This window comes from Melospiza georgiana, chromosome 5 (assembly GCF_028018845.1).
Source record: "Melospiza georgiana isolate bMelGeo1 chromosome 5, bMelGeo1.pri, whole genome shotgun sequence".
Classification (NCBI taxonomy): Eukaryota; Metazoa; Chordata; class Aves; order Passeriformes; family Passerellidae; genus Melospiza; species Melospiza georgiana.
In genome coordinates, this window is record NC_080434.1 from 57938293 (window position 1) to 57955957 (window position 17665).

The 17665-nt window shown below is 36.3% G+C and overlaps 1 protein-coding gene across 2 annotated transcripts in view; it reads left to right on the top strand.

The window, feature by feature from the left end:
• The window catches only part of STX18 (syntaxin 18), a 59054-nt gene that overhangs the window by 38398 nt on the left and 2991 nt on the right, over window positions 1–17665 (top strand). For both annotated transcript variants that reach the window (XM_058024842.1, XM_058024843.1), the window contains 8 exons: window positions 3173–3288; window positions 4435–4512; window positions 4616–4682; window positions 8032–8147; window positions 12558–12646; window positions 15743–15801; window positions 16532–16601; window positions 17180–17260. In XM_058024842.1, coding sequence (XP_057880825.1) covers window positions 3173–3288; window positions 4435–4512; window positions 4616–4682; window positions 8032–8147; window positions 12558–12646; window positions 15743–15801; window positions 16532–16601; window positions 17180–17260 — 676 coding nt within the window. The remainder of the gene's footprint in view (window positions 1–3172; window positions 3289–4434; window positions 4513–4615; window positions 4683–8031; window positions 8148–12557; window positions 12647–15742; window positions 15802–16531; window positions 16602–17179; window positions 17261–17665) is intronic.

The window sequence follows — 17665 nt, forward strand, 5'->3', positions numbered from 1 at the left end:
TGTTATCACTGGCATCCTTTCCCAACTGAGTCTCATCCTGCACTAGATCCTTTTCTGAGTGTGTCCCTGCATGCTGTGTTCCCTTAGACTTGTCAATAGAAATCAGAACTAATTTGCACTTCGTATTCTGATCTTTGAGTTTGAGCTCAACAAAGCTCAGTTGATCTCTCACTGAATTAATTGCCTACTCTTCCTTTTTATCAAGGACAGAATTGCAAATTATAATGTAATTTCTGTATGAAAACTACTAGTTAATCTGAATTCTTTGCCTTTTTAAGTTTGCATTTTCTCTGCAATTTGACATGCTAGTTTTTCTAGACTGGTGAAATCTGCCTACTTGATGGTCACTGTCTTCACTGTACTCTTCATTCACAGTTAAAAATCACAAATAAAGTGAGTTGCCTTGTAGCCCAAGTTTCTTATGAAGTTTTCTCATATTGGCAAGGATGACAATCCAGAGGATCTTATTTTCCTCCTTTCTCCATTCATTTTCTGTGCATATCTTGCTAATTATTCTGATTGCTTCTAAAAAAACCTGATTTGCTTGGCCCTTCTTGATTTAGTAATGGAGCAGTCCACTGCTGAGATACTGCCAGTGCACTTCTGAGCATGCATTTGAATCTCTGGCCTACAAGACACAGCTGGATTTTTTTTCTGTTCTGTTGGTTTTTGTTTGATGTTTTTCTGTGGTTTTGGTTTTCTTTGGCCTGTTTTATTTTAATGAGCGGTTCCTCTTCCGGTAGAGGATGGTGATTAAATGGATTTTCAGTATAATCTCTGTGTGCAGATTTACTGGGGAATGCAGTGGGGATTTCAGTACCCTGTTATAGTACTAGTGGATGCCATATGTGTTCTGACATAATGGGATGTGATTGTATGACTCCATTCTTGCCTTCCCAAGGAGGTTGTGTTTCAGGTATCCTTCTCTCTGAGTGCCTTGACCAGCTCATGTTCAAAAGCACTGGTGCCAGACACTATGTAAGCTGTAAGCAGTTATAAAAGGAAAAGTATTCTGTTTCTTGTTTACTGGATTAAGCTGCATTTTACTAGCTTTGAAACTGTGAAACTACTATTTAAGAATTTAATCTGTCCTGTTTTTCTATCAGCAACTAGGGAAAGTAACTTAACAACTTCCCAAAGTTAAAAACCTGTTGCAATTATTCTCAGTGTATCAATACACTAGCATTAGTTAAACTGTTAGTAAAAAATGAAGCGTGCCTGAGGCAAATTTTTTCTTATTTATTTCTAAGTCTGATTTAAAAGAAAATTCTGGTTTGCAGTTTTTAATCTTTATTTTACCCTTTTATGTTAAAAAGTACCTGGAAAGTGTGGAGCTCTTCAAACACTACAAAGCTGGGAGGAGTACAAGAAGCTAGACATATAAACACATTTACTTTATATCCTCTTCAATAGCAGACCAGCCAGAATTAATGATTGTAATCTGAAAGAGAAGAGTAGAGTTTTTTTATCAAGAAGCTGTCATACAGCTGTTACTCCATCCTTATTTCTCACTTAAGTCTGTGTGCCCTGAAATGCTCAAGTAACTCTCTAGGCTGAGCTCACTAAAGGATATTATGAATTCTGCCATACCAGATGGTCTTAATGGTCCCTTTGTGTCTTGGTCTTTGTGGAAATGGATGGAGGAATGGATTTCCTAGCTTTACACATGCTTAGAATTATAAATGGAAACACTACTAAGGATAAATAAAGAATAATTTTATGACATTTAGAGTAGTTTTAAACAGGGGAAGGGAAAAAAGCCCTGATATTTAGATGTCAAATACATGGCAGTTTTGGAAACAAACACATAAAATATAGAATATTGCTTCTAATTGGTTTGTCTTACTGTTTGCTTGCTAATATGAGCTTGTGTACTAGCTGACCAATAAGCAGGTACTAATTTTCAGATGAACAATATGCTGATTTTTTATGTAAAACCAGTAATGTGGGATGGGAATGAGGAGATTGTGATATAATAATACTCGAAGAGTATTATAGAGTATTATTATTTAGAGTATACTTAAAGCTTCGTGGAGGGGATCTAGACCCCTGCTTGCAGTACATTGATGATGCAGGAGGGAGCTGCTGGGTTTGTATGGGATGAGCTGATGGGACAGGGTTGTGTGAACTGGTTGTGGGCTTTCCTGCTTTCCTGCTTTCCTGTGCCTGGGATTGCAGCAGACACAGAGGAGCTTTGCCATTACTGCAGTGAACTGTGTAAGAGATCTCTAAAGAGATCAGGCTAAATATTGAACATCTCTTTTTACTTGTGTTACTGCAGCAATGTAGTTGCATTACACATGAGGAAATTTTCACATATTAAAAAATAGTTTCAAATGCAGGTATGAGTTAAGGTCTTCTTTCCTTTTTTAAAGAGCAGGTATAATAGGCTGTAATCACTACATCACCAGGAAACACAAGATGAACTTTTTTTGCTGTAGCAGAGTTTTATCCTGTCACCTATGGCTATGGAAACACTGTTAAATATCTTCATACGATATGCTTTTCTGCTGGTTACCTACAGTGAGTTAATATTTTAAGGACAGGTCTCCATTTTTATTAATTTAGCAACAAAAATATATATTAATAGCATTAGAAAATACCAAATGCATAATGTATAATCTAAAATTGAAATAAACAATGGGAACAGGTTTTAATAAATACTGCAATCAATTTGATATTATAATTGTGCATCCAGTATTCTTTCTCTAGTTTGAATTCACAATTTCATAGTAGAGCTACTTTTAAAATGAAGCACTGTATTTAGGATAATGACAATTCCTTTTTTTTTTCTTTTTACTTCTTTCAGTATTTGAGCTATTCCTTTATCTGAATTGGTTTTGTGTTTTTAGGACACTTTATTGGAATAAGTACCAAGGGCGATGTTATATTTTCTAGCTGTATTTTCTCCTTATCGGCTCTGTGTTTGGTTATGTACAAGATGATAGGAGATACTCTTTTTTCTACATACTTTACTTAAAAAAAGCCTCCCAACTTTATGGGAGTAGCATTTTGATCAGTGGTAGTTACTGTACTTATTATTTTTTTCTGTGAAAATCAGTGTTGCAGAAAAGTTCTTGCAAAGATGGTGGGTCGCAAGAAGGTGTAAGGTGTGTGCTTGTGGATTTTATGTTGGGGATTTTTTAAGTGACAAGTTTTTCTTGTTTCTCAGCCATGTTATGTCTGAGTATGTGAGGATGACAGATACAGAGCGTGACCAGATAGATCAAGATGCCCAGGTGTTCATGAGAACGTGTGCTGATGCCATTCATCAGCTCAGAACAGAAGGTAAACTAAGCAGCTCTTACATGGTTTTTTTTTTAGCTCTTGATAAAGGCTGAGGTAATGCTGAATATTGGTACATAATAGTGAATCTTAAATGCTTTAGGAAAAAGATGGGGGAAGTCTCCTTGCCTTTTTATTTGAATTGGTGTAATCCCATTGGCTGATTAGTACTGTAATTCCATTTTCTTTAATGATAGGGGAAAAAGAAGCCACAGCAGAGAATTTTGTTTATGTGTTCAAATACCAGTATTTGAACTTCAAAATTTGAGTAATAGCACAGAAACACTCAAGGTTAACAAGTATAAAAAAGGGTCTTAAATATTTGCTACTTGAGTAGTAATTCTGCATTTTGGCACAGAGGCCTAAACCAAAGCTGTCTAAATTTGATGGTTGTCTTTTACTAGCTTGTCTACCTGTAAGGTATTACAGGTATAGTACTTCCAAGTTAGAGATAATTAAATAACTTTAACAGAGTCCTGGTAGATTAAAAGTGTTTTTGACAACCTGAATATGGGAGTCATACCTTTACTACACTATCTTGTGAAAGTTGTAGAGAGAGAATTTCTGTGTTGCTATTTTCAAGTTGACTTGCTGCATCTCTGTATTTTATTGATACACAAAAGATTTTAATCAGATTTAAAATGCCATCTAAACATAGTTGGAGCGTTATTCAGAATCCTTGAATGTCAGTCATGGATGGGAACTGCATAATATAAAAATGAAAAATATCTATATATGTGAATTAAAAGGATTTGACACAATAAATCCCAAAAATTTCCACATAGTCTGTACACCAGAAAATTCAAGTTCAATAGTTTAAGTAAGTTAAATCTCTAGATTTATTCTGCTGTTCTTAGCTAGATGTCACTTATTCCTGTTTAGAGTTTATTTGACATAATAGAACTCTGGCATATATAAAAATACTATAGGACACTAGTTATTTTCATTTTTTGGTTTGTTGTAATGACTTGCTCTTTTAGAGAATCTATATTTAAATGTAGCTATGTTTAAAAGAAATATTAATACATAACATATATAAAATGTGACTAGGCTTTTGAATATAACTTGCATATCAACTGAAAGTGCAAACTGTTGTGGAATTGTTGTAAAAAGTTAAAAGATTGTTTTATATTTCCTTTTCTATTTCAGCACACAAGGGTGTCCAGTCTGCTCAGGTGAAGGAGCACAGAACAGCTGTCTTGGACTTCATTGAAGATTACTTAAAAAGTACTTAGTATTTACTGAATAGTTACAAATGGATGATTGCATTTTCCAAGAATGGAATCTTGCTCTTTTAACCTGAAATTTTGTTTACTGCTGTCTTGAACAGGAGTGTGCAAGCTGTATTCTGAGCAAAGGGCCATCCGAGTTAAGCGAGTGATAGATAAGAAGAGACTGTGAGTAGTGTCAAAAAATAGTTTAACTGTGCCTTTCTCTTGTAGGACACTCAGCAAAACTATTGTTCATGTTTAGATGCTAAGGAGATTGTTTTAATGGAAGTTTGTGGTTGGATGAGCAACTTCTGCAGTCAACAGGTGCATTCTAGGGCTTTTTACACTTCAGGCACGTGAAGTCAAGTCTGAAAGTGGCAAAGTGCCTTTATAGTGTTGTAGTTCTCATTTAGGTAAAGGATAAAAGCGCCAAATAGGAAAATGTGGGTTAATAAATCTATTTGACTTCTACAAATTCACCAATTTTTTTTCTACTTTTTTTTAAGGTCCTATCTTTCTGCTAAACAAGTATTTATTGACTGTGTTGTCAATAAATACTACTTGAGATGGCAGGTGTTCATGGCAAGCAGAAACATGATGAAAATAAAAAACTAGAATGTAATTTCTGAACTGAAACAAGAGCTTCCACTTCTTATAGTGGCACTTGTTAAGGCTGCTTATGTAGAGCTGAATATGTCTAGGAGACATTAAAGGTGATTGCTTGCTGCCTTTTTGGTTTGGTGGGATTTTTTTTCAGTCAAGTTTCAAACCCTATACTTCTTCACTTTCTTTTTCTGCATACTCCCAGTTGTGAGAATGACAGGGAAAGTGAGGAGGTTTGCAGTTTATTCAGTACCTGAGAAACTTTCCATGTCTTCTCATTCTGCATTATTTGGTTAATAACTTCAAAGTCCATTATCTATATTTTAATTTAAAAAAATGTGCACATAAATAAATTCTTGAGCATTTTTCCAACACTTGATGCTGGTTTATCAGTTTGGTGTAGTATCAGCTACAGTTACATTGAACCCGGAGAGATTTTTTTCAAAAGTTCATAAGTGTATTTTATTCAGAATGATTCAGCCTGATTAGGCACAATTAGATTCACTCAAATATATCATTATGAGATATAAATGGTAGTACATGTGGAGGATCAGACCAAAACCAAGAAAACAAAATATCCCAAATCACTTCTGAAATTTGGTAAGAAGTAATGAGAGAAAAGTAAAGCATTGGTGTTTTTGTAGCTCCCATAACTTTTCAAAAAAAAGCTATACAGAAATAGTGTGATATTTTTAATGTGTAAAAATTCAAAATCTTATCAGTATTCTTCATGTGAAAGAGCTTCAAAGAAAGAGAGCATTGTTCCTGCAGTCGAAGCAGTAGCTAATGAATATGAGCTCTTCTGATAGTTAATACTCTTACATTACTCTTCCCAGGTGAATTCCCAGGTTCAGGATTTCTCAGATGAATAAACAGAGAAAAAAACCTCAATTTGATGCATTATTTCAGAAGTTAGAGTGCCACTTAACTAAAGAGTAGTAAGGCATTAAGAATTAACCCAAAAGAAACATTCTTTTTTTTGGAGGGTCCCTCTATGTCTCTCTTTGTGGATGTAAGAACTAGAACACAGATGTTGACCAGGTGGAGTCTGTATGCATTGCAGATGTGATGTAGTGGCTCAATTGTCATTTAAATTAAAATTCAATTCAAATAAATCACAAGGCATAGCCCAATCTTTATTATGACTTAAAGAAGAACAGTATAATTGATTTGTAACTTCCCTGAGGATTTCAGCAGGTGCTTTATGTGATAAGAACATGTACCTTGAAAGAACCAGGCATCCTTTATACAGTGCACCCCAGACACCTTGTTCATTTTAAATTGAAAGTTTCCTATATTCCTGTACTGTGCACAATAAGGACAACAAACAATAAAGGAATATGTTTCTTTAGAAATAAATTAATCCTAGTGCAGCTCTTCTTTCCTGCAGTTTAGTCAATTTAAAATATGTGCATATCAGACAATACTGAAAAGTTTGCCATAGAAATATATTTCATCATGTTTCCTTCTATATTGATAACTATCCTAAGCTCTTCAACAAATTGCCTGAGTGTTATAATTTCCTTTCAGAGGTTGCCCCTATGTATTCACTCACATATTTTGATTTAAAAGTTCTGCTGGTTAGGACTAGTTTCACTGAAAGAAAAGATGAGAAATAGAAACACAAGCATTTCTTTCTGTAAAGTACTTGGTTGTGATTTTCAATTTTAGTGTTTATTGGTCTTCAAGATTATATTTAATTTCAATTTTAAACTTCTTTTTCCATTAGAAGATTTTGTGAATTATGTATGGAGTTATTCAAATCAAGCTGATATTTTTGTTACCTGGGGAATTAGTGGTTTAGTAGTACTAAAACTAATAGTTGAACTGCACAGATATGTAGATAAGTATTTTTTTTTCTTATCATTAGGCAAATTTGAGAGGGAGGAGATTAGAGAAGAATTCTTCTTTGCAAAATTACCAAAAGCCTAATATTTGCAGAGGTTTTATCACTAAAAAAGGTTCCCTGCTACTGTTAAATAGCAACCACTCACTGATGACAATTGCATTATATTCTGGTTTTCACAGAATTTTCTAATTAAGGGTTAGAATTTAGGCACAATGCAATGAAGGAACACAAAAAGCAGGACCTTCTGTTAGGCACAGGGGAGAATTGCAAATCATAATGAGATTAACTGCTGATTATATTTGAGAGGGTAGGAATGATAAAGGGTAGGGTGGAATCACCTGGCACAGCAGGCGATTCCACCCAGTGGTTTTTGGTTCTTTACCTTCTTCAACAGCAGTACTAAACATTTAACTGATTGCTATTTAGCAGTTACAGAATTCATTGTAGACAACAATAAACCAAAAAAATTTACTGGAAAAAATACTTTACCGCTAATTTCAACATTTTTTGATGCCACACTGAAACATACTTGACAAGTACTTAATATATAATCACTGAATAAGCTTCTCATGTTTTGCATTGTCTTTGTATTAAAATTACCTAATAGGAACTAAGAAGTAGTATAAAAAGCTAATTCCATGGTATTTCCTTTATGACAATTGAAAATATAAAGTAAAATTGTCATTATTATTTGAAAAAAATGAAGAAGTAGTGCTTGGCTGTTGCTGCTAAAAATTTTTCATATGACCTAAATGTTGGCTAAAAAAAAAAAAAAATAAGTTTATACACTGAATGTTTGAAAAGAAGTTTAATAAAGTATCAGTATTTTTATGCTGTAGCCTTCAATATTCTCAACTCTGAGCATGTGGTGCATTTTGTCCAGGAATAATATTCACACTTTCTTTGCCTTTGTAGCAATATTTCAGTGACAGTTGCTAAGTACATTTTGTATCTCAACTGTAAAATCTTTAATGTGAAGTTCACAAGACCTGAAGTATTGAATTTAGTAATCTGTGTTTTTTCTCATTTTAGAGAAATACATCTGTATAGTATTAGTTAAATAATTGGCTCTTGTACTTCTAGGTCCAAACTTGAACCTGAGCAGAGCAATGTGTCCAAATCACCTCTTTCCACTGAAAAATCTTCACAGAGTGCTTTAGAGGATTCTGAAGAAAAACTTTCTGCTGAGGAAAGCAAAGGTAGGAATAAAATGTAGTTACATTTTACTTTTTGTGGCAAGACCTGTCTGGTTGATAGTACTTCACTTTAGAAGGGCCAATTGCTATGACTGGCAGGTTTTCCATTTTCATCTTGCTTGAGATGATCGAGCTTCTGTGAAGCATACTGTGAGACTGAGGAAGCAAAATCTTAAGCTTTTTGACATACCAGCTAAAGAAATCATATGCTCTGCTGAATTCTTCATCTTCTTAATAACCTCTTTATGTACTTTTTCCTTTTCATTTATTTTTATCAATATCTTCTGAAATTTGTCTAATTTTTCCATATTTCTTTCACTGAATGCAAGGGATTAGCAAGTAGGTCAATGACTCTCTCAGAACATTCTTAGTTTTTAAGCACAGAGACCTTGAGTTGGAGACTCCTACAGTAGGAACTCGAAGGTGGAACATGCTCACAGAGGAGGTTCTTGGCTGGTCACATCCAGTAGTTTTGGGGCTTTCTTCTTGACAGCTTTGAGTTGCCCTGCTGGGAGAATTTCATTTCATCTTTCAGGGTGCAGGAGATAGCCAGAAGTCCAAAGCAGTATCTCTGACCTTGGGGTCATTTCAGATGGTGCAGGTCTTGATGGGGTTTGTGAGCATTGGTTCTCATTCCTGGTTGCCTGCTTCTCAGGCTGAGGGATAGAAGCCATTTCAATTCTCTCAGCCATTTCAGCCTGTCCTGGGATGTGGGTGCTGGCAGAGCTTTGGAGCTAAGTGCCTTTTGGAGTACTATGCAGATAATTTCAGGTTTCATGCCTAGAGATCTTTCTGTGATTCTGAAATTGCTTTCCCTGGCTTGTGGTCTCCCACTCTTCGTCTAAAGGAGACCAAGGTACCCTGTGATTTACAGCAGGAATTTTTTTCCTTCTAATTATATTACATTGTGATAATACTTTGTCAAGATAGAATAAATGCAGTGGTTGGCCATATTATTCTGATAAATAGTTGTTGTTTCTTTAGTGATTTTATTAAGAGTAAAGTTCCTCTGTTAGGTGACTCCAGGGCCATACAGGGCATGGATTCATGTGAAGTGGGTGCTCCACTTCTGGATGAAGTCTCTAACACTGAATTACCTCACAATGTCTGAACAACTTCATTTTCTCATAATGGCTTTGCTTATCTTCCTAACCAGTTTGTACTTCTGCAGCCCTATCAGTGTGCCTTTTTTCCCCCTCTAACACTGAATTTATCATAAGAGGTACAGGTTTTGATTCTGAGCCATTTCTAGTGCTTACCTTTTTATAGTGTGTCATAAGTGATGCAGCACACAGGCACACAGATGAGTTTCACCTTAACCTGTTATCAGTGTTTTGCAGCTGTGAGCTGGTGCCACTGGAGAAGCAGCAGCATAGTAGCATCTTCATTGCCCTGTGCTCTTTCCTTGTTACCACATGTCCCTGCATTCTCCCACCACATAGTGTCATTACAATTTTTAGCTCCAAAAATCTGTGCAACACTGTGGGAAATACTGTTCCTTGGTTGCCTTGGACACAGCAAACCACTGCAGTAAATAGAAATGCAGCTGTTTTATTGCACATTAATTTTGATTACTCCAGTTCTCACTTTCATGAGTTTTTGCTTTAATTTTTATGAGAAAGTAGGGGTCCTGCCACACAAGTGGTGCTGCTGCAGTACTTATGAGGGGTTGCTGAGTAGACTTTGAGGAAACTATGAGACTTGTATATCAAAATAAATCTGTCTGGAACAGTATGCAAATGCACACAGCCTGTGATTCCTCACATAAGGGTAAGTGCTGGTTGTTGCTGCTTATAGGAATCAGCCTTGTGACTTTGCTGGTAGGTGGCTGTCAAAGTGTGAAAATAACATGAACAAGATGACTAGGAAACAAGAAGCTCAGCTTAAATTTTACAGCCTTTGATTTATACTTTTTTTTTCAAGTAACTTTTCAAATTTTTAGGAAGCCAGAGAAATGCTTGCATTTTAAAATCAGCTCTTTCATCTTCAAGATGTTGGTGGTTTAGAGAATGGCGATCATTTGTTTTTATGAATTAGCCATCAGCACCATGCCTTGGTCCCTTGGGTTAAATCTCATCTGTAAAGATCCTTTTGAGAGCAGCTTGTGGTTCTGTCCTTAATTTGAACACTATGATGAACAGCTGAATGTGCTACTTAATGTGCTGAAGAACAACTTGGGTTTTGTCTGGTTTTTTGGCAGAAACCAAAGCAAAATGTGATTACCTTTGTTTTGTGGCAAAGCACCTGTTTACATTAGAATTATAGTGGACATGCCTCATGGTAGGAAAATAGTCTCTGTGGAGAGTGCTTTTATATACTGGCAGTATTTATTTGCATATTACAAATTTGACATTTAGTTCATGGAAATAAATGTAAATAATGAGTAGCTTTTGAACTGGTCCACAAGCTTAGCAGCTGTCTCCTTTCAGTGTGGTAAAAGGTTCAGAGTATTTGATCATTATTTTATATCTCTGTCACAATTAACTACTTCTCTTTCTGAAATAAAAATGTAGTTTGGCTTTTGCCAGCTGAATTGCAGAAAAGCATTAATGTCAGCTCCATGAAAGCTGCAGAAAGCCCAAAACATCCCACAATGACAGGAGGAACCCTGGGGAGATACATGTGTCTTGCTTACCTCTTACCATAAGTATATTTGCTTATTAGCCATCACATTGGATACAAGTGCTGTTTTTTTACAGTGCTGGCAGGGCCTGAAACTAATTGGTTCCTCTGGGTTTTCTCTTTTTTTTTTTTTTCTCCATAAACTAATTATCTTATTTTGTTTGAATATGGTAAATAATTTATTGTAATTTTGATATAATGTAAATACATTGATTACCTAAACAAATAAGTTTTGTGATTCTGTGGAATAGATTTGAAATACTGATAATACCCCATGGAAAAAAATACTTGGATGCTTTCTAAACAATCTTTAAAGACATTCTTGCGTTTATACTTTACTACTATAAGAAAGAGTTGATCAATTTTTTGGTTTGAGGTTGTGTTTAAAATAAATTTATTATATTCCTTATCTGCATCCTCCATTTGTAACATTGTCATTGTTTATGCATCCTGGTTAGGTTGTTGGAAGGCAAAAAAAAGTTTATAAAGGAGACATACACAGTACTCTTTTACAGTATTGATATTTTCAAGAGTTCCATAAATACTATCATGGAGAATAAAAAAGGAAAACCTCTCCTTTTATCTCTTTTCATATATGTGTTTATAAATAAGACCACTTCTTTCAGAGGCTTCCCAAGACAAGGCTTCAGCCTCTGAATGATGATGCATTAGTGCTGCTTAAGCAATTAAAAAAAATATGTCTAGGAAGTTATAAGAAAACAAATTTAAATACATATAAATGCTTAAAAGATTGACTGAAATAAATAGGGAGCCTAAAATGTATGAAAAACTAAAACCTAAATATTTCTGTGTTTTAATTTGCAACCTGCATCTGATGCCTCAAAGCAGGTTGAGGGCTGATCCATTGTGGGGTGGTACAGATCTCCCTTGGGTTGTGTAAGATTGTTACAGCCAGTGGGGAGAGGAGAGGCTCTCTCAAGGCTGCAGTCTTACAAGGTTTTTAAACACTGATGCTAGAACAGCTTCAGAAACAGTGGATTCTTGAGCCAGTTTCTTTTCTCTCTTCTAACTTCTTCCTCTCTAACCAGAAGTATATAATTAAGCCTAAAATTAAATTTTCCAGAAGGGAATATCCCAGAAATAGCCCTTCAAGATCTTTTATGCCAGACTTATACAAAGATTTATGCAGATGAATATCTTTAATCAAAGGGAAAATACTACTGGAATGACTGAAGCAGCTTTGATGTGTTATGGTTAATTTGTGGGGTTGGAGCTGATTCCTGTTATATGCTGGAGGACCCCTTGCACAGTTGGTGTGGGATTTGCACTGTAAGAGGAGTTTAAAGAGCATGACAAAATCGAGTTCATCTGTGAGCTTTGCTCAAAACATCTTTGAGATTCTGTCTTTAGTTTCTGAAAGCAGGAACTGGTGGTTCTGTCAAGTCTTGCTGGAAGATAATACTTTGCATATAGGCTGTCATTTTGAAAATTGTGTGGTTTTATTTGTTGAAAGACTACTGCTACAGTATTTTGTGCCCTAAAAGCTCTTTTAGTGCATTATGTGTTATTTCACATCCCTCTCAGTCAGTATGTTAATGGAGCTCCCTTTAGTTTACAAAATTAAACCTACATTAAGACCTTTGGCCTTGTTTGGACATTAAAGGTTGTTGGTGTAATTTTGTGCTGTAAATACAGGGTGAATCTCAGTAACTGACAAAGGAGATACAACAATTTCATGATCAGTCTAACATGGATGAAAAATTATTTTTACTTTACTACTCAGTGCCCTGTGCTATTCAGTGTCTCAAGTGTTTGGTGGTTCTTTTGCAGACAGGAATCTGCCCGATGCCCAAAGTAACCTTGGATTATGGGGGGATAGCAGAGGTGAAGATGAGCTGTCACCTGAAGAAATACAAATGGTATGTTTATCCTGTGTCTAGTTGTCCATTTTATTGTATTTTCTGTTGTATTCACGTGTGGTAAAAAAAAGAAGTACAGATTCACCTAAATTAACTTTTAACATTTTATGCAGAATAATGCTGTAAAAAGATACACTTTTTGCTTGGGACTTCCTAGTTTTTCTGGTAGCAGCTAGTATTTAAAAATGCTATAAAATATTTGCATGGAGACATGAAATTAATAAAAGCTATCTTTCAACAATCAAAATTAAAATTTTTTTCTACGACTACAATCACAAATTGCTTTGTTTAGTCAGTAAACAATAGAAGTCAAGGCAACATCAAAAGAATCATTATGAAACTTCTGAAAGAATAAATTGTTTGCCCTTTTTTCTTGGACAGTTTCTAGAACACAAATAGTTGTACTATTTAACTATTACTGTGAAGTTATACTTCATTTTATTTCTTTCTATTTTTTATTATCAAAATCAGATTGGTTTCCTAGAAAGAATAGCTACAAGATGTCTGTCACAACAGAATTTCATTAATTTTAACACTTTTGCATTTCTTTGCATGTTTATAGATTGATCCAATTCTGCTTACATTTGAATAGGAAATTTTTGACATAGGTATGATTGCTGACAGCCTGTCAGATTTTTTGATACTCCTAAAATTTATCATTTTGAGCATAGTTCAAAATTCTTAGAATACCTCTCTACATTAACACACACTGCCTTGGGTTTATATAAAGAAATAAGAACTGATTTCAATCAGTAGCTGTGCAGCTATCAGAAGAGTGAACTTCACAGGGCAAAGGGCTGCAGCAGTATGACTTTGTGGAGCTTCCTTGGCAGTGATTCGAGGTGTTCCCAGACACAGTGCACGTCATTCTTCCAGTCAGAGATGACTGAGTTGCACACAATGATGGTATGGCTTGTTAAAGAGAAAATGTTCTTCAAAGGCTGCTCTGTATGCTGTCATGTTGTTCTTGAGTGCCAGTTTAAAATCTAGAGGATTATTCCTGCTTTGTGATTTCTTTTACAAGATAATTCTGCTCATATTATCATTCTCCTTTCTTTAGGCACAATACTTTTAGGCCCCTTGCTGTCAACCTCCATGAAATGAGAGTTGGGCTCTGAGAGGGCCTTCTGACTGATAACTAATGCAGGTTGTGTTTTGTAGAGAAATCTCCTCTCTGAAAGGGTTTTTGAGCTTTGGAACCAACTGCCCAGGGAAGTGGTGGAGACACCATCCCTGGTGGTGTTTAAAAGACATGTAGACGTGGCACTTAGGGACATGGTGTAGTGGTGGCCTTGGGTTGTTATCTTGATCTGTAAGATCTTTTCTATCCTATACAATTCTATGAAGAGGATTGCTGCAATCTGTGAACTGCTGTGTTGGCTTTAAATTGGGATGGTTTGTGTCATATCATACTTAGCAAATGCTCAGTCATGGTTCCATGATCCTTCATGTAGATAAAATAATGAATTAAAGCCCTAACATTGCTAAAGCACCAATTCCTATCACTAGTTTACCCTCAGGAGAGAGCTTGATGTTGATCAAAATATTTACAGGCCTACTGCGTGATTTACACAATAAATTTCAGTTTATAACTCTGAATACAGGTATATTCATGTTTTTTACAGTTATTGTGAGCAGATGTCATGTGATTACATTGAGTGGGAAAAATCTCTGCTGTTTGGAGTCATGAAAATATCTACTTTTCTCTGATTTCATCTTTTTTTTCGTTGGTTGGTTTTGTCTTAAATTCAGGGGCAGCACGTCTAATGACTTCTCTCATGGAATAACTAAAATGAGTGGTGATTATTTATTTTATGCCTTGGATTTTTTAGCCATATATTAAGCAGTTTGTCACTTTATGCCATACTTTGATAACAGAATATTTCACTGTCATGAAAGAGGTTACTCAATAAGCCATAAATCACTGAGCTATACTGATTGCTAGAGCTTGGTTTTATGTTCCCATCATGTAGCACTGGTATATGATGTGTTCAGAGCTCAAACCCTTTGTTCAATTGCCTGTTTTAGCATATCTTAACAGCTGTCTGTGCAAGTGCTCCATCAGCCATGATTTCAAGTTGCAAAGATCATTTAGCAGTTTAAAAGGCAATCTGTGCCAGTGGAAGGTTTTAAATATCAAAGAGACTTTTAAAAGAATACTTTCTCAAGTGGATTTGTGCTATTTGTAAAGGATTAAAGTCATTCACTGTTTCTTTACTGAAAATTTGTCTTCTCAATTAGTTACCATCTGGTTTTTCAGGCAGTTAAATAGGGGATTTCTAATGCTGAATATTTGTACAGATATCCTTACAGAAGCCAGAAAAAACAATTGCAGCATGGTGGCCCCACTTAACTCAAGGACCAACTGGCAATCACAGCACTAAATCTTGTGGCCCTATTTCATTGCCCTGTGCCTTGGCTTTGCTGTGACTCCACCAGAACCAGACATACAATGGTCATGAATGTAAAGCAGTGCAGTGATGAAGCACAGCATCTGCTGCTGTGAAGTAAATATAAAATAAATATATTTTAGGCGATAGTATTTTCAAAAATGCTCTGCTCTGTACGTGGTGTCACTACATACGGCAGTGACAATGACACTTGAATGTGTTGCAATGCTGGTATTATTTCATTTGACAAAACCACTGGATCTTTAGAGTGGAAATCAATGGAACTGTGCAGTATGTTGCTCTCTGTTCCCCTTCAATTCATGGAGCTGGGCACCTTCCCTGAGACTGCTACCCACAGTGAAGGTGGCAGTGCCCAGTAACCTTCCTCTTAGACTCTGTGGAATCCTTTAGCCCAGGAGAGAAGGCTGTTCTTTACCAATGAGGTAGGCAGTGAGCCTCTTGCAGAAAGAAATCTGGATGTTTAAAAAAATCTGGATGTTCAAAGAAATAAAATCTTTTTCTTCATTCTTTATGATAGAAATTGCCCATGACAGAAGACTAAACCTTTCTCTGTAAGATACTGCTACCCTTCTTCAAAGGCATTTCAGACTCACTGAAATGAAAATGAAATCTGTCATTTCAGACTCACTTCTGGGAATTTAAACATATACATTTCATGTGTCATTTCCTTCTCCCCTTTTTCCAGTTTGAGCAGGAGAACCAGAGACTTGTTGGTGAGATGAACAATCTCTTCGATGAAGTCAGGTACAGTTTCTGTCCCTTGACAGACAGTGGCCTGTGCTGGTCCCACGCCCCCATCAGCCCCCATGTGCAGGACACCTGCCTGCTCCTGGTTCAAATCACCAGTGCCCAGGAGAGGAACCATGTGCTGTCCCACAGTGTAAAGAATGGCAGCACTGGTTACATATGGAAGGCATTCTTACATTCTCCCTTATCCACATTTTAAAGTACTACATTTTCCATTTCTGTCCTGTTGTCTGCTGGATATCCAGATGGCAGTAGGGGAGGTGCTGACCACATGCAGAGGCAGGCAGTGGTGCCATCACTCTCCCCAGCTGTGCAGAACACCCAAACAGAGACTCAAGCTAGAAACTGACTTTTGGGTATCAGTCCTAGGCCAGGTGAACTGCACACACCAGAGCAGCATATGAAAAGAGTGTGTCAAAGTCAACTGCTTAAAGCCCAGCATGAATGGTATTATATGAAATGAAAGAAGGGAGACAAGTGAAATACCTGGCAGTGAAAGCTGCTCACTGAGCATTTCTGGGGGTGCCTTTCCCAGGGCTTCACTGGGGACTGGTTGTCTTCCAACCAGGCACTGTCCAAGGCCCAGTCCCTGTTATTGCTGCCTCACAGACAACTGACAGAACAGTGGCCTCCTGAGCAGCCACTTACTGGCCTGGAGGGTCTGAATCTGCAGCAGCAAGACATGTTTGCACTAGTTTCTAATAGAGTGTTTCTGTTCTTTGCCAAGACAAATTGAAGGAAAAGTGGTGGAAATCTCCAGATTACAAGAGATATTCACTGAGAAGGTCTTGCAACAGGTTAGTATAATTTAATACTAGAGCAGCAAATACAACTTAAAGATTTTCTTGGGGGCATTTTGGTCTTGATTGCCAACTTGTGAATATAAAATTAACAAATCTTTAATACAATTGTGAAGGAAAATACTTTTGTTTTTCAAATTCAAAATCAAGATATTTACTGTTGTTACTTATTAGAATGTGCCAGGAATGGAAAATGAGAGACGTGTGTTAGAATGCTCCTTCTGCCTCAGAATTGGTGTTCTGTTAAATGTGTTATGTAACAACATCCTTTCTAGAAATGTTGGCACCTCTTCCAAAAGAGCTGGAAAAATCAGACAGGTTAGATCTGACTCTAGATAAATGGGAGATTTCCTGATGGTCTTGGTAGTTTCCATTCAGGTTCATAAAATCACCGAAAAAGAAATTACAACTTTAATGTATTACTCTCTGCCTTTGCATCAATGAAACAAAAATGTTAGTAATACCAGATTTTATTTTACTTTTGAGTTCTGTTTGTTCCCCAAGTCCTTGGAAGTAGTTTGGTTTTTTTTGTAACATTCATTACTATTTCTCAATTTTATTTCTTTTTTAAACAGGAGACTGATATTGACAATATCCATCAATTAGTTGTGGGTGCAACAGAGAATATAAAAGAAGGCAATGAAGACATAAGAGAGGTAATATCTTGAAGTTGTGTTTTAGACTAATTTCTCTTAACTTTCAGTTTTTTCCAGGTGTTGCTTTTGAACAGCACATGCGAGCCCACCCATGGCACTGGTGCGGTGGGTGTTGGGTGTCAGGACAGGGGTTTGGGAAAACTGTTCAAGGTAGCTGAGCTTCTCAATGGTTCACACTTGCTAAGCATGATCTGAATAGCTACACAGGACTGCAGAAATCTACTTGGCCTCAGCAGTTTTTAAACATGAAGGTCACCTGGCTTCCATTTAAGCACCTGTGAAGTTTTTTTAAAACAAAGAAGTGAGGGGCAGAAATTGCAGACTACCACTGTAAGACAGTGTTGAAATGGTTGAAACAGAATGCTGAATGTTAGCAGAAGAAATTTTGAACACCTCTTGCATGCT